This window comes from Mytilus trossulus, chromosome 3, assembly GCF_036588685.1.
Source record: "Mytilus trossulus isolate FHL-02 chromosome 3, PNRI_Mtr1.1.1.hap1, whole genome shotgun sequence".
Classification (NCBI taxonomy): domain Eukaryota; kingdom Metazoa; phylum Mollusca; class Bivalvia; order Mytilida; family Mytilidae; genus Mytilus; species Mytilus trossulus.
The window spans coordinates 70,239,469-70,266,934 of record NC_086375.1 but is presented as its reverse complement, the minus strand read 5'-3'; the positions used below and the strand labels follow the sequence as shown (position 1 = coordinate 70,266,934).

Sequence of the window (27,466 nt, the reverse complement as noted above, 5' to 3'; positions counted from 1 at the left end):
GTTTTTCTTAAAAAATTTGTAGTTTATACCTTTTGGTGAATTTTGAATGAGGGAATTCCAGTTCTGAATATATTGATCTAGCAATCTCTGCTTTATAACAGTTTTTAACAATTCTTTATTAACCAAATTTTGTGACTCCCATATGTATGAGAAACCACAATCTTGAAATATTTTTTGTATAAACAGGATCCATTTTATCTGGTTATTATGGTGATCGTTCATATGACGAGAAAGTTGATATAATATGAAGGAAAACTTTGCTTGTTTACCGGATATCAAATTTGCCCAGAATAGTACTGTTCGAACTTTAATATCTATTTTGATCGGATGACGACCTAGTTCCCCGTAAACCATATAATTTGGCGTTGAGGATTTCAAGTTCAAAAGAATTTTACAAAATTTTAAATGAATCTTTTCCAGGATATCATTATTACATGGGAGACAAATAAATAACACTCAAACATAATTGCTGTCTATTAACACTGAACACCAAATTGAGTTCATGCCCTCATACATAAACAAGGCCAGGAAATTTTATTTTTTGGTTCACTATATACTGATCAAAGATAAATAATTTATAAGGTGCCGATTTGTCTATGTGAGGTGCCGATTTGTCTAGGTGCCGATTTGTCTGGTTGCCGATTTGTCTTTCACGGGTGCCGATTTGTCTATGGTTGGTGCCGATTTGTCCGGGTACCGATTTGTCTGGGTGCCGAACTGTCTAGATTTCACACTTCAAGTAAATCGATACAAGGAAATCCTTGATTGCCAATCTTATAGGAGCTTGCATCAGCGGGTCAATCAGGTCAACATTTCACAATATATTAGCGTGAAAATTTTATAGTCAACTTATAGTTTATAAACAAATGAATGATGTCTGTTGTTAGAAGCTTATGTCGGTGTGGTTCTCAAAGTCTCAGTCAAAGTTTAATAAAACAGATTGGATTGGTAAAACCTTTGATCAGAAATGTTGACAATGTTTCTCTAATACAAGTAAGTGATAAAAATATAAAATGTTATACAAGTCTTCTTTTTAAAGCTTAATATAACAATGTACACTAGATCTGAATCTTTTTATAAGCATTCAATGATAATAAGATTACCCCCGGAATATCTGTTGATCGCCTAAAATAATCGTATGATTTAGTATTTATTCAATTTTGCTTTCTTAACTTCCAGTGTCAAACATTCATGCATATATATCAAAATCAAGGATCAGCTACCGATTTATTCCGAGTTTTTTCCTATTTAATTTTTTTTTGACAGAAGATAAATGCCATTGCGAATATTCCCCCATAAATTAATGTCGAAGATTTAGTTTTGTCGTGAATCTTGTCATTGTTTATGACAATATGTGTCTTTTTATGGTTGGTTGGTTGTTTGTTTGTTTGTTTGTTTGTTTGTTTGTTTGCTGTTTTGTTTTGACATGGAAAATTTAGTTCAGGGGGAAGGAATTCTATATGTTAAAGTATAGGGGAAGGGGGTAGGGGCGTTGTCAAAGTTACTTGCGTAGACTAAGAGCGACTTTTGACTCGATCTTGTCTATTATTGAGACTATATAGTAAACTATACATCAAAGTAATATTTAATGGAGTATAGATATCTATCTTGACAGTTACTCGCGGATAGATTTCGGTTTAATTTTAGTCATAATATATTTTTTTAAATAACGCCTCTTTCGTTGATTCTAAAACGAATGCTATTAGTTTATTTCTTTCTTTTCAAAGGGACTCAGTGTTCGGAAGTTAGCAACTCAAAGGGAAGTAGACGATAATGTACAAAAATTCAAAGCAGGAAATTATGAAACCATTCCAGACCCCAAAAGTTTGCAGCACTTCAAGTAAGTTAAAATAATTCAAATGTGAAATCATTAATGCATGTATATGTCGTGTACAAGTTGCGATTTTGTACAGGTTATAACATGTACAAAAATATTGTACATGTTATAACTTGTATAATGCAAAAATACAAGTTATAACTGGTACAAAAGTACCTCGTACATGTTATAACCTGTACAAAATATTGCTTAAAAATGGTTTTAACTTGTACAAAATAAAAAAAATAAGGATATGTTTCTATTATCGCTACAGATGTTATCAACCTCAATAATATTTCATAATTTTTTTTATTATTCCTTCATGTAAGTGTGTTTTGTCCTTTTTTGATACAGTTAATGTCCATGGGTCGGTATTACGAAGCATTCCCAAGACCTGTCATAAGATATTTCGTAAGGACATGTCTTATGATCCTCTTATGACTTTCTATGGACATATCTTTATTTGATAAATTATGATTGTGAGTGTCCACTTTGAAGGGAATAGTAAAATGCTTTCATTTTAGTTGACACTATATGACATAAGAGAATGGCCAGGATAGATGTGACTACAAATAAAATTGGGAATGGAAATGGGGTATGTGTCTAAAAGACAACAACCCGCCCATGGAGCAAACATCATCAAAAGGCTACAAATACATGCTTTCAAAGTAGAGGATTATATATTTAAAGCATTAAAATGACATTCGCCTCATGCAATGATCTTATAGTTTATAAAAAAAAATGAGTTATCAATTTACATAAGTCACTCTGAAGGCCAAAAATGTTGAAGAGTAGATCCAAATATATTTTATAATGAAGCGTGGTCCGTTGAAAACTATTTCAGCTCTCTCTTGCTTTTTCAGAGTAAGCATATAAGACATTGTTTTAGTTTTGCAGGGTATAAAACGAGAGGAAGGAGTATTACCCAAAATTATTAGGCATTGTTCTTATTTTTTTGGGGTAGTATCAGAGTTGTGCTACAGTTATCAGAGTTGGGGTTTATGACTGTTATCTGAGTTGTCGGTTGCTGGGTTGTGTGGACTGTCGTTTGCCTGTTATGGTTGGACTTAACCAACAGCACACCTTACGGACTAATGAGTATGGGTAAGGGCCTGAAAACAGTTATAACAAACACAGTGAAGTTGGTTTTAGATGTTATATCTTCTAAAGCGCATTCGATAATCATATATATTTTACACAATATAATAGTATATAATACAAATAATAGAAACATATAATTCATATAAATGATCAAATAGTATCTATAGTATACAAATTTTATGTAAATGCATGAGCATATGCATTTAAACTGACGAACACGTATGCTTATAATATTTCTTATAAATAAAAGCTTATTTAGCATTCAAATATATGAGCAAGATGCGGACTTAATCTTAAATATATGAGCATAATGCGAGACCGACTATTTGAACCTAACAGAGCATAAAGCACGTGCCGAACAGCATAGAATAATGAGTATATAATATTCTGACTAGGGGGACGTACATATGTAAGAACATATTGAGATCTGATATCTTTCGAAATATAAACATGGTAGAGCATATATATGGCGCTTGTAAAAGCTTAAACTATAAACCTATCAACCCAAATATAATCAATTCTGACAATGAGCATTGGTTGAGAAATATTCGAAATCGAGACTAAACTTAGCATTACGAAACTAATCGCGAATATGCAAATAATATAAATATGAAACAATATAATATGAATTGGGGAAAACTAGCTATTAAAATATACGAGCTTGCTTTGTATCAAAAATTCATGACTCATAATAAAATAGGACTAAACGACAAGAATAGTTTACGATAAATAATTTCTCATTAAATTAACCTACACATGTGAAAATTACGCATAGCGCGTTTATTAAAATAATCAATATCTTATCCTTGCGGAACTGACCTTAAATTGTATTAAGTATGAACAAGCGATAAGTCAAAATTATCATTTCCAACATGCGAGCGTAAAACTTAATTCTATAACTCGTTTAAAAATACCCTTGAGTACAGAAAGTTTGTGAAGAATAAACCAACCTTTTTTTGAACATATATACATCTATTTACACTGATCGAGAAATCAACTTTACTAAAATAAAATGGAAATGAAACTTAACGAAGTTTCATGATGCAATTAAATGGACATCTATGAGAAAACCATGCAGATGGTGCTCCATGCAAAGTTGTTTGATTTTGATAAAACTTTGCTGACATGTTCAGGTTGACCTTATATGAAAGTCATGCAAGTTTGAAGCCCTTACAATGCTGGTAACCATGGCAACGATAGAGATTTAGGGTATTTCCTAGTTTATTTATAGATGCATTTACTGAAATGCATAGATTTCATAGATTTCTCAAATAAAAATAAATACTATAAAACTTCTGAGTGTTTAAATACTTTAATAGCACAGATAGGATGTGTATGAAGTATAAATCACATAATTCTATTAAACATAATGATAAATATAGAAAATAAGGGCGTGGCAAAACACATAAATTGATTAAAAATATGGCCTTTTCATCAAATCACACTTAAACAGACACTTCAGCCCAAAAGTCGCTTTAATTTACCCTAAATGTCAGACATACATTGCATTTTCTTTGGTTCAAAATATTTTGAAGGGATCTCGGTTGCAAATTAATTTTATAGATTTTATTGATCATTTAGATAGCCTCCCCCCTTTTTTTTTTGTATTTTCGCAATAAATTGAGGAAAGTCTCATATTTTAATTAAACCAAGCATTCAAAAACAAATACTTTAATTATACAGATTGTATTATGCAAAATAGGTAATTCAAATAGAAAATTCAAAGTGAAATGGATTTTTGTGTCACAAACAATAGTAAGCATCAGGCTTTAAAAAGGGGGGAGCTGCCAAAAACAATTTGTTTTGGGTATTTTTTATATTCCAAATTCCTTCAGTACACTTGTCCTTATTACTTTAAAGAGTAAAATCCTTTCATTTCTTCCTAGTAATTCTATTTTTGGTTATTGCAGCTTGCTAATTACTAAAGTTTTATTCTGGTTACTTAAAAATGATATGAAATTCAATGTCAAGTTCATCAAATTGAAAAATCTTAAGTATTGACATTCAGAATATGTGTTCTACAAGTAAACAAAGTTAAGACAGTTGCAACCTTTTACTTGCATGCTGGTAACAATATAAGTCATTTTGATCATGAGTACCTGAGACAGTGATGATAAAATCTGAATTTCTATTGTACAAAGGGAGATAATTCAATAAAAATGTCGTTTTTTTTAAACCTTAAAATTGCATGTACATATTCATTTAAACTTACATAAGCTTCATCAATTTAATAAAATATAAACATATCTCTATTTGGTTATCTGGTGAGAAAGATAATAGTGCATTTGAGCATATACTATTGGTTTGCTTTTGTTGTAGTACTTTCTAAAATTCTCCTCGAAAAATGTCTAAATTTATAAATTCATTTTAGCATTGATATATTTATAAATATTTCAATCTGTTTAAATGATCATAAATGTTATTTTTTTATAGAATAAGTATAATATTTAACAATCAATGAAGATGATACAATAACACAAAATGATGCATAAATGCAAGAATAAGATTACTATAAACATACAAAGTAACATAAAAGTTAATTCAAATTGACTTAGCAGCACAAGACAATTGTTGCATTATGTATGGAATTTAGGGACATATTAAATTGTGTCCATACTATCTGATAAAAAATTACATACATGTAACTACATGAACTACGAAAGTTAATTTACTAATAATTCAATCAATGAAACTAGTTAGTCAATCTAAGTAACAATTTCTGACAAATGAAAATATTATAATGTTTATCAAATGGCCAAGTACAACCGTAATCTTCTTGATTGTCTGCAATATTGATGACCTTTTTATACAGAAGTAATTTTAGACTTCTTCTTTGCTGATGAGAAAGCCATTCTGATGGTGAGGCAGTGAGAACACTCTTTGTCCTTGCAAATGTCTCTCTCTTCTCATTTGTGTTGCAACTGTGTGTTGACTTGGTTGTTGTTAAGACTTCGGCGAGATTCACATTGCTGTTTCTTTCTTTTTTTCAAAGCATATCTATGAGTTCCATTTCAATTTGTTTTTATTTGAGCTTGCAATTTTTTAACACCAACAGGAAAAATCAAAGACAGATCAGAGCCTTATTCAAGTATCCATAATATTATCTAAGTTTTTCTTCATCATAAACATGTTTATCAACAAAAATGTGTCCAAGCAATCAGTCTTGTTTCATGAACTCTAGTTATTTTTGGATCACCAAATGTCTGTAAAAAATAATAAGAAAACAATTGTTATCCATTAAATGATTGAAATTTCCTAAAAAGAAATTAATTATTAACTTGGTCTTAGTGTAAATGTGTTTCGATTATCACAACTCTGACATTCCAGTACATAGAATAAGAAATAAAGTATGTAGCTAAAAATGGACCGAAATTCGATTTTTTTCTTATTCCAAGCTGCAGCAAACTTAATTTTAATGAAGTTAAATTTGCAGATTTCATCTTGTATTTAATTAATGACATTATGACAACACAAAAATAGGGAGATGAGTATGGATTACAAATGAGACAAATATCCACAAACGATCAAATGAAATGAATGTAAGTCCCCTGTACAACCTTCAACAATGAGATTTAAACAGCCCAAGTACATTCTATTACAAAGCAGAGATTGCACCTTAATGAGGTTGGTGGTGTTTGGGAGGGGGGGGGGGGGGGGGGCTAGTATAGACACTACATTCAAACTTGATCCACATGATACAGTTCAAAATTTGATTGTGGTAAAAGAACTTATGATTTTAAAATTGGACTTGTGCCAATATCCAAATTCTAAAGTCGAAAAGACATGATTAGATTTGTCATATCAAAGAACCCCATATATTCCATTTTTAATGAATTTAGACAAAGTTTAAGTTAGGACCCCAATTTGAATCAACTTGAAAACTGAGCCCAAATTATAAATCTAAACATGCTAAATGCATGATAACATTTAGCATAGAAAAAAACACCTTTAATAATATTTTAATAAACTAACAAAGGTTTTTTTTACCCTTTGATCTTTTTTTCAAAAATTCTTAACTTTTTTTTCAAGTGGTCTCTGAACCATGAAAATGAGGTCAAGGACATTGAACATGTGACCGACGGAGAGTTCGTAACATGATTTTATCTATATACAAAGTATGAAGCATCCAGGTCTTCTACCCTCTAAAATATAAAGCTTTTAAGAAGTTAGCTAACGCCGCCGCCGCCATAGCCACGCCACATCACTATCCCTATGTCAAGCTTTCTGCAACAAAAGTTGCAGGCTCGACAAAAAAATCAAACTTAAGTTTAGTTCTGAATCCCTTATACCTTGATGTGGTTCAATTTAAAGCTTTTAAGACGTGCCCGAAATTAGAAAAAATATGACTATAATGCACTGTTTAATTTTGCATAATATCAAAGAACACCAATTATTCCATTGTTTTATCAAATTAAGTTTAACTTTATTTAGATTTAAACATATTTTATTTGCTCAAAGCAAAAAAGGATTAGACACAAGTAAAACATACTTAAAGTTTAACTTTGGACGCTTTTGACCCTATAGCTGATATGGATCATTTAAAAACAAGCCAAAACATTTGAAATTGGTAAAACAATAAGCATTGAAAACAAATATATAATTAATTTTACAGCTAAATTACTAAGGCATGTAAATCGAAGACTTAGGTTAGCTTGCATGGTTTGTTTGTATATTTTACAATTGCAATTAGCATAAGGTCTAATCAAATTTAAAAGTACTCTACAAGAAGATATCAACATTAATTACAAAGCTTGAATTAATATTTATACAACAGAGCTAGCAAATCTTCCAAAGTTTTACTCTGCATTTAGTAGGAAAATAGCTGTAATAATGCTTAAAGTGCTTTTTCAAAAATGAAAAATACAAATGTAGTCTTCAGGTTTACAATATATGCATGTATACTATAAATTAGGATCTGTCAAGCTGACAAGAACACATATATTTTTTTCTAGGTTTAATTCTTATAAAAAAACCAATTGCAATATGATGAGTAATGAAAATTTTGTTGTGTAAATTGTACTGATATGGCCCTTAATTGATCATAAAATAAGAATTTGAGTGTTCTGTTTGTTATTTTTACTTTTTGTTTACCAGATTCAACTTTTCAAAATTGAAGGGTTAATCTAATTTACTGAACATTTATCATGGTTTTACAATAATAAATGTAACTGGTCAATTTCCAATTACTATATATGATTATATTTCACAAATAATGCCACAACATAGGTCTTATTTGCTGTCTATTTAGTTGTCTCTTGTTATGACTTGTTTGATTCATATTTTTATCAATTATAATATAATTGATAAAAATATGAATCAAACAAGTCATAACAAGAGACAATTATTATTATATCATATACAATGTATTTACCTATATGATCTCCTATCATATCTGCATTCATTTTCACATTTGTTTTGTGCTTTTCCATCTTCAACATTAACCTGTTGATAAGAAATAAAATATTGTATATTTGTGCATTTGCATGATCAGTACAGTGAGTTACATCTACATGTACATGTACATTGTACATTGAGTTGGCTTTATAAAATAATGCATTGGATCATTGAAAAAAAAAGTTTTGTAGATATGATAATTAATCTGTGTAAAGTAATTCATTTCTTCAGTATTGTTATTTTGAATTTGTTTTATCTGAGTAATCTGTAATGTTATAATCTCATGTTGCCCCTTCTGTGCCCTTTAATTTGGAATACATTTGTAAGCATATTCTATTCTGATTCTATTTTATTAACTGATAGAAGTAAATACATGTACAAATTCTCTTTCCATGTTTTAACTGTGGTACATGACCTTCACTTGGAAATATAAAGAAAAAGTCTCACAGTATCAGATATCTAGAGAGAAAAAAACCAAGCTCATAGTCTGTAAAACATGTTTTTGAGTTAGAGAACCATGTATTGAATCAATCTAGTTGCATTGTACATACAATGTACATGTAGTATCGATAAATGAATGAATTAAGACAGGAAATTCACAACTCTTTGGGAGCTTTATTGTGACTTTAACAGTGCTTAATCAAAACCTCATAAAAATCTTTAGGTAAGGGATAAAAATAATGGTAGGTTAGGGTAATGCGGTTAACACACATACTTTTTAGTTGGCCTAAATGTACAGTAGTTTTCGTTGTTTATGTACATGATGTACATTAATTTGTACGTGTTTCTTGTTATTCCTTTTTAGACCATTGGTTTTCCTGTTCAAAGGGTTTTACACTAGTAATTTTGGGTTCCTTTATCATTTTTATACGACCGCAAATTTTGAAAAAAAAATCGTCGTATATTGCTATCACGTTGGCGTCGTCGTCTGCGTCGTCGTCCGAAAAACTTTTAGTTTTCGCACTCTAACTTTAGTAAAAGTGAATAGAAATCTATGAAATTTTAACACAAGGTTTATGACCTTAAAAGGAAGGTTGGTATTGATTTTGGGAGTTTTGGTCCCAACAGTTTAGGAATTAGGGGCCCAAAGGGTCCAAAATTAAACTTTGTTTGATTTCATCAAAATTGAATAATTGGGGTTCTTTGATATGCCGAATCTAACTGTGTATGTAGATTCTTAACTTTTGGTCATGTTTTCAAATTGGTCTACATTAAGGTCCAAAGGGTCCAAAATTAAACTTAGTTTGATTTTGACAAAAAATGAATCGGTTGGGTTCTTTGATATGTTGAACCTAAAAATGTACTTAGATTCTTGATGATTAGCCCACTTTTCAAGTTGGTCCAAATCTGGGTCCAAAATTAAACTTTATTTGATTTCATCAAAAATTGAATAAATGGGGTTCTTTGATATGCCAAATCTAACTGTGTATGTAGATTCTTCATTTTTGGTCCCGTTTTCAAATTGGCCTACATTAAGGTCCAAAGGGTCCAAAATTAAACTAAGTTTGATTTTAACAAAAAATAAATTCTTGTGCCTCTTTGATATGCTGAATCTAAACATGTACTTAGATTTTTGATTATGGGCCCAGTTTTCAAGTTGGTCCAAATCAGGATCTAAAATTTTTATATTAAGTATTGTGCAATAGCAAGTCTTTTCAATTGCACAGTATTGTGCAATGACAAGAAATATCTAATTTCACAATATTGTGAAATAGAAATTTTTTTTTTAATAAGAGTTATCTTTCTTTGTCCAGAATAGTAAGCAAGAAATATCTTATTGCAAGATTTTTTTTAAATTGGAGTTATCTTTCTTTGTCCAGAATCAACTTAAATCTTTGTTATATACAATATACAATGTATATTCACCTTTTACTACCAACTGATAAATTTAAATAATCTTTACCATTCAGTGATAACAAGCAGTATTTTTTACATCTTAATATTTTATGATGTATTTAAATGAGTAGTTATTGTTGCAAACTCCATTAGAATATATTAATTGAGATTAGTTTTGGAATAAGGGAAAGGGGGATGTGATTAAAAAATTGGATTCAATTTTTCTCATTTGAAATTTCATAAATAAAAAGAAAATTTCTTCAAACATTTTTTTGAGAGGATTAATATTCAACAGCATAGTGAATTGCTCTAAGAGAAAACAAAAAATTTAAGTTCATTAGAACACATTCATTCTGTGTCAGAAACCTATGCTGTGTCAACTATTTAATCACAATCCAAATTTAGAGCTGAATCCAGCTTGAATGTTGTGTCCATACTTGCCCCAACTGTTCAGGGTTCAACCTCTGCGGTCGTATAAAGCTACGCCCTGCGGAGCATCTGGTTATAGCTTGTTGTTCCATGTGAGCCAAGGCTCTGTGTTGAAGGCCGTACATTGACCTATAATGGTTTACTTTTATAAATAGTTATTTGGATGAATAGGCATTCATACCACATCTTCCTATATCTATCTACTGAATGTTTTCTATTTCAATGGGTTATATTTAAAAACCGGGATTTGAAGCAACCATTAATTTTGAATTAGGAGGAAAAAACCTAAGTCAACGGACTCTTTAATATTGACATTTTGGAAAACAAACTCAGGGCGAACTTTGTAATTGAATATATATTTTATCATGATTATTATAGATTTCTTGAGAGAAAGAAAAAAGTCTTTCCATTAAAGTTAAGAAGGCAAACACATCAATCTTTTATGTCAATGAAAATTAAATCAGTGTTTGCTTCCAGGAAAATTATGAAAATACCCCCCCCCCCCCCCCCCCCCCCCCCCCCTTCTTTTTCTCCCCAAGACAAATGGTCAATGCTCTTCTTCCTATATTTATGAGTTGATGTGATGTTTCTACAGTAGGTCTTTTTATGGTGTCAAATTGCTTTTTCTAACCAAAAGAAATAAAGTTTTGCCTTCGAATTTCCGTTGCTAGATTTGCAAGGGTCATGAAAGGATGACAGCAAATCATTTTGTCTTCTTGTTCAATGCAATCCAACTCCTGTCCATGTTTGCAGCATATGCATTTAAAATTATGTTATGTGAGTCTGAAACCTAGACATGATAGTGATAGTCTAAGCCTCAGGCTCATGTGTCATGTCTACACTATCTGATCAGGATCAGACTTATCCCAATGGCAGTGGGAATGTCTTACGGTAGCCACATGGTTTACTATGTCTTTGTTACACTCTTTCAATGAAAATAAGTTTTTTGCTACACCATAATCATCAAAAATACCATTATTGTCTATCCTTCTGCACATTTGTTGATTTCCCTCCTTCTGTTATTGACATTAAATCTACCTTTTATTGTGAAGAGTTTTACAAAGGGAGATAATTTTAAGTATATTTTTCAGTTTTTTCATCTTTTATTCAAATAAGCTTATATCAATTTGCAACGAAAATCATGTTAAGGAATAGTAGTTTGTAGTGAACCATAACGTTTAACAAAATATTGTTTCAATTTGAGTGACTTTTGAGGTTTTATGGACATTTTCAGTAAAGGCTGAATTCAAATTTTAGAAAAACACATTTTTTTCAATAAAAATAAAAACAAAAATAAAGGTTGAAATAAGATCAAAATTACAGTTTATTTTATAAGAAAGTCAGAATTTTAAGGTAAAACTATTTTTTTTGTCATATTATACTTTTAACTATTCAATAAAAAAAAAAAATGTCCATTTTCAACAACATTTTCCAGCAAATTTGGTACTAAAATAGAATTGCCCTGTATTCACATATTTTGAGATAAATTGTCATTTTTTATAAATAGAACTATTAGATGTCCTTAATACTTTACTAGGAACCCAAAATCAGCTGAAAACTCCACAACCCCTTTCATATTTTTTTTGGGATTTTGCATGGTTTTCTCGTAGACATCCATTTAAATAAAATAATAGATTAAAATACTTGACTCACCTGAAAACAGTTATAACAAACACAGTGAAGTTGGTTTTAGATGTTATATCTTCTAAAGCGCATTCGATAATGCCACTTTTGGGACCGAAATTCACTTGTTCGATTTTGCGTTACTGTTTCAGGTTCGTCCAATCAGATTCGTTAAACAATCAAGCTATCTTAGTTACCCTGATATTTTGGGGTAAAAAGGGGCGTGGAAAGGTCTTTGCTGGACAGGACAAAGAACCTTAATTGACCAGGTTACCTAGACATAGGTTGTTTACACAACAACTTGTTTGTGTTTACCGGACAATAGAATTACTAAAAAACATGTCTGATTGTGTCCACTTAGCTTGTCGCTAAAACATCTTAAATTGATAAAAATAAAGCCTAACAAAGAGAAAATCAAAAGAAACAAATGCCAAAATAAATATCTGTTAGATTTGAAATTCTTATCTTAAATATATCGAGAATATAAAAATGATTTCCTTCAACAATAATGAACGATTATAAAACAAAAATACTTTTAATTAATACTGCAGCTTCGAAATGGACTTTAAATAAATAAAATATCTTAAACTGTTGCCTTTTTGCTGAAAACTAAATTTTCACCAAAATATAAAATGAGGTCTAAAATGACTCCATGACAACTCCCCTCTACTTCTGCTGATTTCGTCCCGAAATCTTGTAATTTCTACATTTTGATCATAATAATGTTTGGTGGGAGTTGTAAACATAAGAACAAAAATTGATTAAAAATCCATATACATATATATAAGTATTTACAAACACATCAATATAACTAACGGCCAGTCAGTAGTCCTGTTCACTAAATATTGTTTTACCATGATTGCTTTACTCTTGTTTTAAAACATTTTCTAATATAAAGATTACAAACAGTTTTGACCTATATATGTCTGCAAACTCAAATGTGGATAAAATATTGTTAAGTATGAATTACATTTGATGTACCTAAGATATCTAAATCAGAATAGTATGTATTGTGAACAACTTTTCTATGATAATTTTGTGGTTCAATACCGAAAAAGAACACGAACATGTGTTTTACTCTAGATAATGACTTGGAAGCTCATTTTGACTAAATGATGTACATATATCAACACTGAACCAACTGTGAAAGCACGATATAAATATCAAGTTATGCACGCTAAAATATACACTGACTAACCACACATTTGCTTACTATAATGAAAAATAATAAAACTTTTAAACAAAAAGATGAAATACAAGTCGATTGAATGTATGTCGCGAACATACATTTCTAGCACTGAACAGATGCTCTAGACAACTGTTAAAAAAATGACTTGAAAACACCTTGTGAAAAAAAGAAAATCCAAAACTGTGTAATAAAATAGTGATTAGCTTTAGTGATATTTCCTAACGTTTTCAAAACATTGACTTTCAAGATATATGGTGTGAAGATAGACTTGTACTATAGTCGGAAAAATTTGAGTACTAGCATAAGCTTATGAGTACCTTTGTATAAGTGCGAACTGAGCAGATAATTCTGCCAGAAAAATGCAAGAACATCAGCACCTGAACCATACAGTAGTAAAATATTACTGATCAATTCTATTTGAATCACTATAATACTGACTTCTCCATTTAAAATTGTATTGCAATAAGTACGGAACTTAAATATTGTGAGTACTTATTCAATACTGGGCACTTATCGAGTACACCTGATTTTACAATCTCTGTATTAAACAGCAAGAATTAGACGTCAGTGTGCTGTAAGCAGTAAAACATATTTTGTTTACCGATAATCTATTACAACACATGATGACCTTGTCATGTTTTCTTCTATAAACACCAACTTATGAGAACCATTCTTAAACTTATGAGTACAAACCAAAAATATAAGTACTTACATACATGTGTAAAACTTAAAAATAGATGAAATCTAACTTATCAAATGAGCATTGACTTGTATAAATGAGTAATTTTCTCTAAAGAACAATTATGAGTACTTCTCTGAGCAGAATATGCATACATATATATTTATATATTTAAACTGATACATGTTTCTCATGATATGATTGATTGATTGTTAGTTGTGTAACGTCCATTGGCAAATATTTCTAAACAAACCTACAATAATATTGAATGAATATAATTTGAGTATAGATAATATAATTTGATGTATGAGTCTGTAACTTGAACTATATGGGTTTAACGAATTCTTCATGCCATAACCGCACTGTAAATCTGTTTCTTGTCCTGCTTTGCTGTTTCGGGGGGAATTTTATCTTTATTATAATTTTGTATTTGCAAATGTTATTATTGAAACTATCATGTACAGCGTCTCAGGAACCTCTGATTGCGTGTTGTTGATGGTTTATTCATACGCCACGTCTTTGGTTTTCGCGCGATGATTAATCGTTCTTCGTTTGACTTTAACTATGAACTTCATTCTTGATTCTTGATTTGGTTATAACATGTATGAGGTACTTTTGTACATGTTATAACTTGTATTTTTGCATTATACAAGTTATAACATGTACAACATTTTTGTACATGTTATAACCTGTACAAAATCGCAACTTGTACACGACATATACATATATATATATACATACATAATGGCAGCCAGTAAATAAAATGTAAAAGTCTTTGACAATCAACAAATGCATATCATTATACATGTACGTTTTATACAGTACACCATACAAACACTGCTGGTTTATCTATGTTTGTTCTATGTTCGTTTCTTAATGCCCGCGTCACACTGTCCCGATTTTTATATACAATGGACACCCGAACGGTACCACGATTTCCCGAGAACTACGAGAACAACATAATATCCCGAAAACAAGATTATATATCCCGAGAACAAGATTTTTAATTGTGTTATAGGTGTTTTTATTGTGTTTTTACTACTTTTTACAATAATAAAGAATACTAATAAGAGATAATACTCGTTTTTATTCAATAAAAATGCAATTTCAGGTCAAAAATTCGATTTCTGTGTCTTGTATGCAAAATCCTTGTTGAACACAATATGGCGGACATTCTAAAGGTAGACAACTTAAGACAATCAAAGTATTAGAAGATCTTAGAAGAACTGATAGAAAAGAAAAGTATCAATTGTACTTTAAATAATCTGATCTCTATATTTCTTATTTTATATATCCAAAGAGAAGCATACGTTATTTATTGTGGTACTATGTCAATGATCCAATCATAAATTCATTCATTAGAATTAATGAAATAGCATCAACACAGTTCAAATGCAGAATGATCACAATTAGATAATGCAAATGCACCAGATCACAAATAACAAAATTCAACAACACAAAATCCTCAGTGAGCAAACAGTACTACAGTACTTTGCTTTCAAGTCGAGTTATCTACCTTACAAAATATAACGTCCGGCATATTGTTTTCAACAAGGAATTTGCATCATAAAAATCTATTTTCTGAAGATTGCGTGTACTTTTATTAATTATAAACGCCATAAACCTTAATCATTGTATGCCGTTACACTTATTTAAGCAAAAAAACACATATAACACCATAAAAAATCTTGTTCTCGGGATATATAATCTTGTTTTCGGGATATTATGTTGTTCTCGTAGTTCTCGGGAAATCGTGGTACCCACACCCGAAGGCGAAAATTGTAAGTTCGTACGAAGTTGGTCCCGATCTCGTTAAAATACCAAAAAGTGACCGAAGCAAATAAGATGAACAACGAAGTCTATACAATGGTGCCGAAATTATATACGGTAGCAAAAGATGATTAACCGAAGACGGGTATTTAAGCTTCATATCTCAGCCGAAGCCTACACGATGGATCACGAAGGCTACACGATGGATTACGAAGGCTACACGATGGATTACGAAGGTTACACGATGGATTACGATGATGGCGCGATGGCCATACGATGTCTAAAAGACGTCGTGTACAGCTTGTATGCATTTAAATTATATGCCTTTTCGGCATCACGCGTTTTAAACAAGATAAATAAAGGTAAAATACATGTATGTACATAATTCAAGTATACAAACGATCTACAAATGCGTTCTACCTGTTTTGAACTTTTTTATGATACGAACAGAATTTCGATAACATATCGTTTCTGTACAAATCTGCAATGTATGGCGGGAAATCGATTTTTTTTGTCTAATTCTTATAATTACATTAGATGTAAGTTTCATTATAATACGCTATTCTGATTGGCTAACATGTTATTCCGTAAACAATTGCATCAGACAATAACATTTATCATGCATGATGACACGAGGTCCCACAAAAAAGTGCACAGGTGAATAAAATAAAAATGGATAAAAATCGTGTTTTCACGATTTTAGCTAAAAAAATGTAATTATAAGTATTGAATACTTTTTTTTGAAACTTTATAGGGTTGTAAAAGCGTTGACCGTGCGTACATTTTTAGAATGAAGCGCTTCCGCGCTTCATACAAAATGTACTTCGGTCAACGCTTTTACCACCCAATAAATTTACAAAAAGAAGCATTCAATTCTTAAATAAAACCTAGTTTATTATCCCCTCGCCTACTACATGTAAGTTGCGTGTAGATAAAATTGTTATGGACACTCTAGAACCAAAATGATCAAAACTTGGTACGATGTTACTCGTTCAGAATATCTTAAGCGCTATTTTGACTTTAAAGTTCAAAGGTCAAGGTCAGAGTGGCAGTTGTAATACAAGGCAATATCACCCTTGTGGGTACCCTAAAACCAATGTGTTTCAAACGATTTTAAGCACATTTGGTATATTGTTCCTCCTTGTAATGATCTGACATTATTTACGTTTAAGGCCAAATGTCAAGGTCATGCAGATGGACTTGTTTTTATTCCTTGAAATAGCATAATACACAGGAAATTGGTTGGTCATTTTTTAACCTGCTGATTCTAAAAACAATATTAAAGGTATTTCCAGTTTCTGAATGTTTTGGTTGATTTCTGAAAAAATAGTTTATGTATCAAATATGCATATTCAATTTACTATTTTCTGCATGTGTCATTATGATATACAAATATAGTGTCCATATGTGTCCCCAATATGTTACATACGAGGCGATGCCACGCTCGGCATTGCCTTGTTTGAACTGTAAAATGTGTGCACTAGTCTGAATAATCACCCATAATTATGCCCATGTTTACTGATATATCTTAAAGGTAATGTAATGGGTTCGTTGATCCCTTTTATTCAAAAAGACCTCTTTTCAGCAGAACATCATATTAATATAGACAAAAGGAAGGATGTGGGGAAAGCAACAAATGCGGCAAAATATAACATATAGAAAACAAAATGGTTATGGAGTAAAACAACTCAGACGATACATAAAAAATCAGAATAATGAAGAAAAAGTTGGTTTCCATATATACGTGTACCTGCTGTGTTGGTGTACGAGGCGCGTTTATGATTTTCATTATGTTACTTGATATGAAAAATTGACAAAAATAATATTTCACTTGTAAAAGTAAATCCTGAGCCTGTAATAGCTGCTCTTCTTGTTCCATTTGAATTAATAGAAACAACGCTGTCGCCCTTCTTGGTCTCATAGAATCATATGATATGAGCTCCATGTTTTGTGAACGTCTTTTTTAACTGTCGTATTAGACTGACCAGTGCATATCGCCCATGGCTTTTTAATTATATTTTTGCACGACAATTAACTTAGAATTAGCTGGATTTGTTGCCGTCGTAGTTCCATCTTGTCGCCTTCGTAGTTTTATTCGATCGCAACACGACGGGATTACGAGGTCTTCACGAAGTCGTGTTGTCATCGTAAGACCTTCTGGTAGCTTCGTGATTCATTCGTATAGACATCGAAATGTCAAAACTACCCGATGGAAACGATGGAAACACGAATGCAATACGATGTTCAAAGATGCATTCCCGGTGACATTACGATGGTGAGGATGGTGATACGAACTCAATACGAACCCTCAACATCGGACGCATTTTCGGGGATTTTTTAACATGTTAAAAAATTTAGAACCCTTCCCGAAGTTGTCCCCGAAGACTAGAAAAAGTGGCCGATGGTTCTAAGATGGTTAAAGATGGCACTACGAATAGCCCGATCTAGATACGATCAGTCCCGATTTTGAAAATTTCCATAATCGTGTTGTCATCGGCGTTAAAATCGGGACAGTGTGACGCGGGCATTAACAATTTACATTATTTATAAAGACATTTTTATATCATAACTTTGATACTTAATCAATTTCACTATGTTAAACAGATGAGTAGATATTGAAACATGAAACATGAAACATGAAAACTTAATTAAACGCCTATTTCTACATATTATACAATATGTATTCAATGGCGTTGTACATAAATGACATATAAAATACAAAAATACTAAACAAAAATACAATATGTATGTACAATACCAAAAATTGAAATACTGTGATACATAAGAAAAAAGTCAGAAAAGTTCAAAATAATTTTGGAAATACAATGTTTTCAACCGACATTTAAAAATATTGGAACCCTTTTACCCCCAATGCGTAATTTCAGACCACTGAATTATTTTAAAGTATTTTTTCTTGTAGGAAGAGCGAAGATAAGATGTCAACAGTTACCATGGGAGACCCTCCTCCAATCGGAACACACGCATTACCTCATCCAATATGGTAAGTTCAGTCTTTCTGGCTTTGATGATCGGCTATTGTATTGTCATAACACAAGTATTTCAACCCTTTATAGTTACCAACCAATCATAAGATAATATCAATACCTCCGGAACATTACTAATGACGTAGAATTTTGATCGATTTTCTAGGAAAGGGTAATGTCAACTGTTTACTGTTAATATATCGGCCTAACGAGCAGAATGATGGTAGTTAAATCTGGAAAAATATAAGAAAACCAGATACAATTTTCCTGACAACTTGAACCATAATAGGTTTTTATACGACCGCAAATTTTGAAAAAAATTTCGTCGTATATTGCTATCACGTTGGCGTCGTCGTCGTCGTCGTCGTCGTCGTCGTCGTCGTCCGAATACTTTTAGTTTTCGCACTCTAACTTTAGTAAAAGTGAATATAAATCTATAAAATTTTATCACAAGGTTTATGACCACAAAAGGAAGGTTGGTATTGATTTTGGGAGTTTTGGTCCCAACATTTTAGGAATTAGGGGCCAAAAAGGGCCCAAATAAGCATTTTCTTGGTTTTCGCACTATAACTTTAGCTTATTAATAAGTTAATAGAAATCTATGAAATTTTGACTCAAGGTTTATGACCACAAAAGAAAGGTTGGGATTGATTTTGGGATTTTTGGTTTCAATAGTGTAGGAATTAGGGGCCAAAAAAGGGCCCAAATAAGCATTATTCTTGGTTTTCGCACAATAACTTTAGTTTAAGTAAATAGAAAATAATGAAATTTAAACACAATGTTTATGACCACAAAAGGAAGGTTGGTATTGATTTTGGGAGTTTAGGTCCCAACAGTTTAGGAATTAGGGGCCAAAAAGGGACCCAAATAAGCATTTTTCTTGGTTTGCACCATAACTTTAGTATAAATAAATAGAAATCTATGAAATTTAAACACAAGGTTTATGACCACAAAAGGAAGGTTGGTATTGATTTTGGGAGTTTTGGTCCCAACATTTTAGGAATTAGGGGCCAAAAAGGGCCCAAATAAGCATTTTCTTGGTTTTCGCACTATAACTTTAGTTTAAGTTAATAGAAATCTATGAAATTTTGACACAAGGTTTATGACCACAAAAGAAAGGTTGGGATTGATTTTGGGAGTTTTGGTTTCAACAGTGTAGGAATTAGGGGCCACAAAAGGGCCAAAATAAGCATTATTCTTGGTTTTCGCACAATAACTTTAGTTTAAGTAAATAGAAAATAATGAAATTTAAACACAATGTTTATGACCACAAAAGGAAGGTTGGTATTGATTTTGGGAGTTTAGGTCACAACAGTTTAGGAATTAGGGGCCAAAAAGGGACCCAAATAAGCATTTTTCTTGGTTTTTGCACCATAACTTTAGTATAAGTAAATAGAAATCTATGAAATTTAAACACAAGGTTTATGACCATAAAAGGAAGGTTGGTAATGATTTTGGGAGTTTTGGTCCCAACAGTTTAGGAATAAGGGGCCCAAAGGGTCCAAAATTAAACTTTGTTTGATTTCATCAAAATTGAATAATTGGGGTTCTTTGATATGCCGAATCTAACTGTGTATGTAGATTTTTAACTTTTGTCCCTTTTTCAAATTGGTCTACATTAAGGTCCAAAGGGTCCAAAATTAAACTTCGTTTGATTTTGACAAAAAATTAATCGTGTGGGTTCTTTGATATGCTGAATCTAAAAATGTACTTAGATTCTTGATTATCGGCCCAGTTTTCAAGTTGGTCCAAATCGGGGTCCAAAATTAAACTTTGTTTGATTTCATCAAAAATTGAATAAATGGGGTTCTTTGATATGCCAAATCTAACTGTGTATGTAGATTCCTCATTTTTATACGACCGCAAATTTTGAAAAAATTTTCGTCGTATATTGCTATCACGTTGGCGTCGTCGTCGTCGTCGTCGTCGTCGTCGTCGTCGTCGTCGTCGTCGTCCGAATACTTTTAGTTTTCGCACTCTAACTTTAGTAAAAGTGAATAGAAATCTATGAAATTTTAACACAAGGTTTATGACCATAAAAGGAAGGCTGGTATTGATTTTGGGAGTTTTGGTCCCAACATTTTAGGAATTAGGGGCCAAAAAGGGCCCAAATAAGCATTTTCTTGGTTTTCGCACTATAACTTTAGTTTAAGTTAATAGAAATCTATGAAATTTTGACACAAGGTTTATAACCACAAAATAAAGGTTGGGATTGATTTTGGGAGTTTTATTTTCAACAGTTTAGGAATTAGGGGCCAAAAAAGGGCCCAAATAAGCATTATTCTTGGTTTTCGCACAATAACTTTAGTTAAAGTAAATAGAAATCAATGAAATTTAAACACAATGTTTATGACCACAAAAGGAAGGTTGGTATTGATTTTGGGAGTTTCGGTCCCAACAGTTTAGGAATTAGGGGCCAAAAAGGGACCCAATAAGCTTTTTTCTTGGTTTTCGCACCATAGCGTTAGTATTAGTAAATAGAAATCTATGAAATTTAAACACAAGATTTATGACTATAAAAGGAAGGTTGGTATTGATTTTGGAAGTTTTGGTCCCAACAGTTAAGGAAAAAGGGGCCCAAAGGGTCCAAAATTAAACTTTGTTTGATTTCATGAAAATTGAATAATTGGGGTTCTTTAATATGCCGAATCTAACTGTGTATGTAGATTCTTAATTTTTGGTCCCGTTTTCAAATTGGTCTACATTAAGGTCCAAAGGGTTCAAAATTAAACTTAGTTTGATTTTAACAAAAATTGAAACCTTGGGGTTCTTTGCTATGCTGAATCTAAAAATGTACTTAGATTTTTGATTATTGGCCTAGTTTTCAAGTTGGCCCAAATCGGGGTCCAAAATTAAACATTGTTTGATTTCATCAAAAATTGAATAATTGGGGTTCTTTGATATGCCAAATCTAACTGTGTATGTAGATTCTTAATTTTTGGTCCAGTTTTAAAATTGGTCTAAATTAAAGTGCAAAGGGTCCAAAATTAAACTAAGTTTGATTTTAACAAAAATTAAATTCTTGGGCCTCTTTGATATGCTGAATCTAAACATGTACTTAGATTTTTGATTATGGGCCCAGTTTTCAAGTTGGTCCAAATCAGGATCTAAAATTATTATATTAAGTATTGTGCAATAGCAAGTCTTTTCAATTGCACAGTATTGTGCAATGGCAAGAAATATCTAATTTCACAATATTGTGAAATAGCAAATTTTTTTTTAATTAAGAGTTATCTTTCTTTGTCCAGTATAGTAAGCAAGAAATATCTGCAAGAATTTTTTTAATTGGAGTTATCTTTCTTTGTCCAGAATCAACTTAAATCTTTGTTATATACAATATACAATGTATATTCACTTTTTACTACCAACTGATAAATTTAAATAATCTTTACCATTCAGTGATAACAAGCAGTTTTTTTACATCATGTATTTAAATGAGTAGTAATTGTTGCAAACTCCATTAGAATATTTTAATTGAAATTAGTTTTGGAATAAGGGAAAGGGGGATGTGAATAAAAAATTGGGTTAAATTTTTCTCATTTGAAATTTCATAAATAAAAAGAAAATTTCTTCAAACATTTTTTTGAGAGGATTAATATTCAACAGCATAGTGAATTGCTCTATTAAAGAGAAAACAAAAATTTTAAGTTCATTTGAATACATTCATTCTGTGTCAGAAACCTATGCTGTGTCAACTATTTAATCACAATCCAAATTTAGAGCGGAATCCAGCTTGAATGTTGTGTCCTTACTTGCCCCAACCGTTCAGGGTTCAACCTCTGCGGTCGTATAAAGCTACGCCCTGCGGAGCATCTGGTTGGTCTTGTTTTCAAATTGGTCTACATTAAAGTCCAAAGGGTCCAAAATTGAACTTAGTTTGATTTTAACAAAAATTGAAATCTTGGGGTTCTTTGATATGCTGAATCCACCCATGTACTTAGATTTTTGATTATGGGCCCAGTTTTCAAGTTGGTCCAAATCAGGATCTAAAATTATTATATTAAGTTTTGTGCAATAGCAAGTCTTTTCAATTGCACAGTATTGCGCAATGGCAAGAAATATCTTATTGTAAAATATTGTGAAATAGCAATTTTGTTTTTAATTAGAGTTATCTTTCTTTGTCCAGAATAGTAAGCTAGAAATATCTAATTGTAAGAATTTTTTTTATTTGGAGTTATCTTTCTTTGTCCAGAATCAACTCAAATCTTTGTTATATATACAATATACAATGTATATTCACTTTTTACTACCAACTGATAAATTAAAATAATCTTTACCATTCAGTGATAACAAGCAGTTTTTTTACATCTTAATATTTTATGATGTATTTAAATGAGTAGTTATTGTTGCAAACTCCATTAGAAATTTTAATTGAGATTAGTTTTGGAATAAGGGAAAGGGGGATGTGATTAAAAAAATTGGGTTCAATTATCTCATTTGAAATTTCATAAATAAAAAGAAAATTTCTACAAACATTTTTTTGAGAGGATTAATATTCAACAGCATAGTGAATTGCTCTAAGAGAAAACAAAAAAAATAAGTTCATTAGAACACATTCATTCTGTGTCAGAAACCTATGCTGTGTCAACTATTTAATCACAATCCAAATTTAGAGCTGAATCAAGCTTGAATGTTGTGTCCATACTTGCCCCAACCGTTCAGGGTTCAACATCTGCGGTCGTATAAAGCTTCGCCCTGCGGAGCATCTGGTTATTTTTGAAATATTTTGCAGCCCAAATAGACCGAGTGTATAGCAATTGATATTTGTGTTTCATTCAGTCAAGACGTTGAAAGCCCTGTCCTGTCTCAAACCTAAACGTTACTGTTTGTAAAAAAGTAACAATAAGTAATTGATATATGCTCTTTATGAATTAAGTTTAACAGGAAATAGTAGGATGATTGTTTTAAAGTTAAATCCGCATGAATCTACTATTACTTTAATTGCATACATGTGATAGGTCACGATTTACATATAGATTAATTGAATATTGTTAATCGTCCAACAGGACCTTGAGGGGAAACTATACACTAAAACAAATATAATTTTTTTTCTTCAAAACTGATAAAAACCAGCTCTGAAGGAATTATCTGATGATAAGATTTGTGTCTTTCGATAAAGATTAAAGTTACTTGTACTCAAAATGACAGAAACAAGCTCATTGGTCCTCCCGCTTAGCTGTTCATAACTCTTTGTAACGGTATAATTGGTTCTCCCCTCTCGTAAATTTTCCATGACTTTGATATTAAGGCAAAGTGTACGTAATTGCACGCCCCTAGCGGAATACAGGATTAATAACGTTCGACGTTAGTTACGCAAGTTATCTCCCTTACTCCAAGAAAGGACACACGAAAGAGAAAATACTTCGTGCGGTCTATCATAAATCCAACAAGTACGCCCGTGCTGTCTTAAAACACATAATCATGAGAAATTATCTGAATTACTCCATTTATAAATCAAAGCATTCTATTGTTTCGTGCAGCCTGACTTTAATACTAGTTAATTTTTGTTTTGTTTCAGAAGCATGGGACATGAAAGGCGTTTCGTGTAAAAACTTATGATATCAACAGATTGTAAAATCGCCTCACAACTGAATTATAAATAAATAAACATGTGACGATTCTACTTCTATTATTAATTATTTAATTATTAAAATTAAACCTGAATTGACCCAAAAATATCGTTTTAAAAGCCGTAGTTTGAACAAAAACACACAGTACTCGACATTAAGTTTTACGTTACCGAACAATTAATGAATGACATGTGAAATTAATTATTAGATTAAAAACACGTTGACATGTTCGTATTTTGTGCTAATGAAAATTTTAGGACATGTTTTATATCAATTTAGAAAATAAGACGATACCAAGAGAATATAATTTGACGACTAGTCTAGGGCAACACTTACAAGTCGGAAGAACAAAGACAAAAGTTAACAAATTAGGCCTCAAAATATACTCATAGTAAACTAAAAAGTGATCACTCTAAACATTTATCTTCGAATAAGTAAAAACTATGCCATTCAACTTCCAGTTTTCAACTTTTTATTCATGTGTAGAAAATAAACAGGTGTCTTCTATTCCGTCCGAAATTTATTGGAAAACTGAATCTAAATTTAGAACCAAATTGAACTTGAAAGTACAAATACACATGATTCATGTATGATAAAAATATAACACGTCATTTCTTCTTTTTAAATTAGCAAAATTTGTTTTCTTTTATTGTGCCTGTGTGCATCATTTCAAATTAGAGAAAAAAATGTAATTTTGACTGAGTAACGTGTTATTCCGAATAGGTCTCAATTTAAGATTATGAATGAGTAGAAAATATCATTACGGTTAAAGAAAAGAGGCCAGGAAAGTTTTGTGGCACTTGTAACTGTAATTTAATGTTAAGTGGAATTAGAGGTGAAATAAGTTCAGATTTCGATAGCATTTTAAAGATTTATTTTTTAATTTATCGGAAGTCTACTGAAAGGAATGAATATAAACGACCTCAATGATTATCCCGGAAGATCTCGTACACTCAGTCAGCTTTAAATGCTTTCACTTAGTTCATGATAATAGATCATAATACAAGAATTGAGAAGCCCGTGGTGTACTAGCAGGAGCGGATCCAGCCATTAAAAAAAGGGAGACCAACCCAGGACAAAAAGGGGGGGGGTCCAACTATATGTCCCCATTCAAATGCATCGATCGGCCCAAATAGGGGGGTCCAACTCCCGTAAGGATCTGCCAATTACTTGTCCAATAATGTAAGAATTTGGAGTTTCATATCATTTACATTCAACATTTTTTTTTTGCATTTTTCATATCGGGGTTTTTGTGGCCTACACATTATGTTTTTGTCCCTTTAATTGTTGAAAAGAGTTTGGTAGTTAATAGTTATTGCTTACATCGATTTCATTTAACCAGTGGCGGGTAGTTGACTCATTGGATGTCATACCACATCTCCTTATTGTTTCATATGAAATAAATAGGAAAGCCGTGCATTTGCAAAATAAAAATAAATTTATGCAGAGGCTATATTCGTACGGCACTTTGCTATAGGTAAACCCGTGTAGCAGTCCAGTATGAATAATCCCCGTTACAAATTTTATTTCATAACACTGCATGGGTATGTTACGGTCGTTATTGCACTGACTAGGTACGTCGATCTCAAAAGAATCACGTAAGGTGTAAGGTTTTCATTCTGAATATACATGTATGAAATATCTGCGACTGGTAGTTATACCAAATACTCCGATCTTTTCTAAAAAAAATAAAATGTATATATAAGCGAGTTCTTCTTTTTAACCTCATTGCGGTCTAAAACATTCTGAAGATAAAATGAAATGAAGCGCTTTTCTGGATAAACCTAGATAAGGGACACTAAAGGCAGAACATTTTAAAGCCACCGATGTATAAGAACTAAAATAGTTGAAGAACCATAGTATGCATTATGCTTATTGTTTAAATCCGTGTTACCCCAAGGGTGACTGGGGAAACGAAATATGGTCGCTTGGTCTTCTCCCAACCGGCAGTAAAACATTTGCCGAAGAGGAGCGTCCGTTTGGCTGTACAGGATTTATTAAGCTCGCAGTCACGTCCGGTCAGAATGGAAACGCTAAATCCGATGCCTCGTGTAAACAGAGTGCCACACTCTGTGCCCGTTAAAAACCATTGCAACAACTATAATTTAAGGGTTGAATATGTGGACTGTTGCACGCGGCAAAATTTTTGTCCCTATCCATTATACATGTACTCTTATTTTCTAGTGGCACTCCAAATTTCCCAGACCATCATCCCGGATGGCCTCTGTTATGAACAAAACTTCCTATTGTATTTATTATTAACTTTTTCTCGTCCTGAACATGAATGACATATTTGCCACTGGACGTTAAGCAACCAACAATCAATCAATCAATTTAAATCCTTAAATGTGGATTTTTAACAAATAATGCATGGAACAAACAAATATTTTCTAATGTTACTGAAACTTCATTCAGCAAACATTACATCATTCTTTGTCATTTAGTTAAAGAAAAGGGAAAGTGATCGAGATTGGAAATTTTGTAAAATAAAATATGTTTTGGCAGAGATGCGTCTTTAGCATGTGTGTAAACATGACTAATGAAATAGGTTTATGATGTAGACTATATTGTGTGCAAATTTTCAGATTAACAACATGCAGAAATGACGAACATGAAAATATGCAGAAAATAGGTCTACTTTTTTAAATACAAACATACAGAAGTAAGATTGAAAACGAGGTGTATACCCGATCTTAGTATTAAAGCCGATCAATTCATTCTGACAACACTGTGTTAACCGGGACAAATTCAAACTTGACATTTGATTCATAAAAGAATTAAACAATCCATGCCAGCATTGAAAAAGGTTCGGAAATCACTCTAATATAGAAAAGATGAAATTAGAGTCTACGGCAAATTTCTTTCATTTGCGGTAAATTAATTTACAAACTTGCATTTTCTTTTGCGACAGAAATATTCTGTAAAATAAGTTAGTTTATTTCCTTATCAAATTATAGCGTAAGATCATTTGTAATACATAGGAAGATGGGTAATACACACGAACGCCATTGCTACGGCATTGTATGGTATAATAGAGTTTCGACGTAGAAGTTGTAGCGACGTTACTGCAGACAA

The 27,466-nt window shown here is 31.7% G+C and overlaps 1 protein-coding gene across 1 annotated transcript; it reads left to right on the top strand.

Annotated features, from left to right (window-relative positions):
* Positions 1-767: 767 nt before the first annotated feature.
* LOC134711004 (uncharacterized) lies at positions 768-26,624 on the top strand. Its single transcript, XM_063571431.1, has 4 exons — positions 768-993; positions 1,728-1,840; positions 18,758-18,838; positions 26,576-26,624. The coding sequence occupies exons 1-4, from the start codon at positions 871-873 to the stop codon at positions 26,622-26,624; spliced, it is 366 nt and encodes a 121-aa protein (XP_063427501.1). The 5' UTR covers positions 768-870.
* Positions 26,625-27,466: the final 842 nt, after the last annotated feature.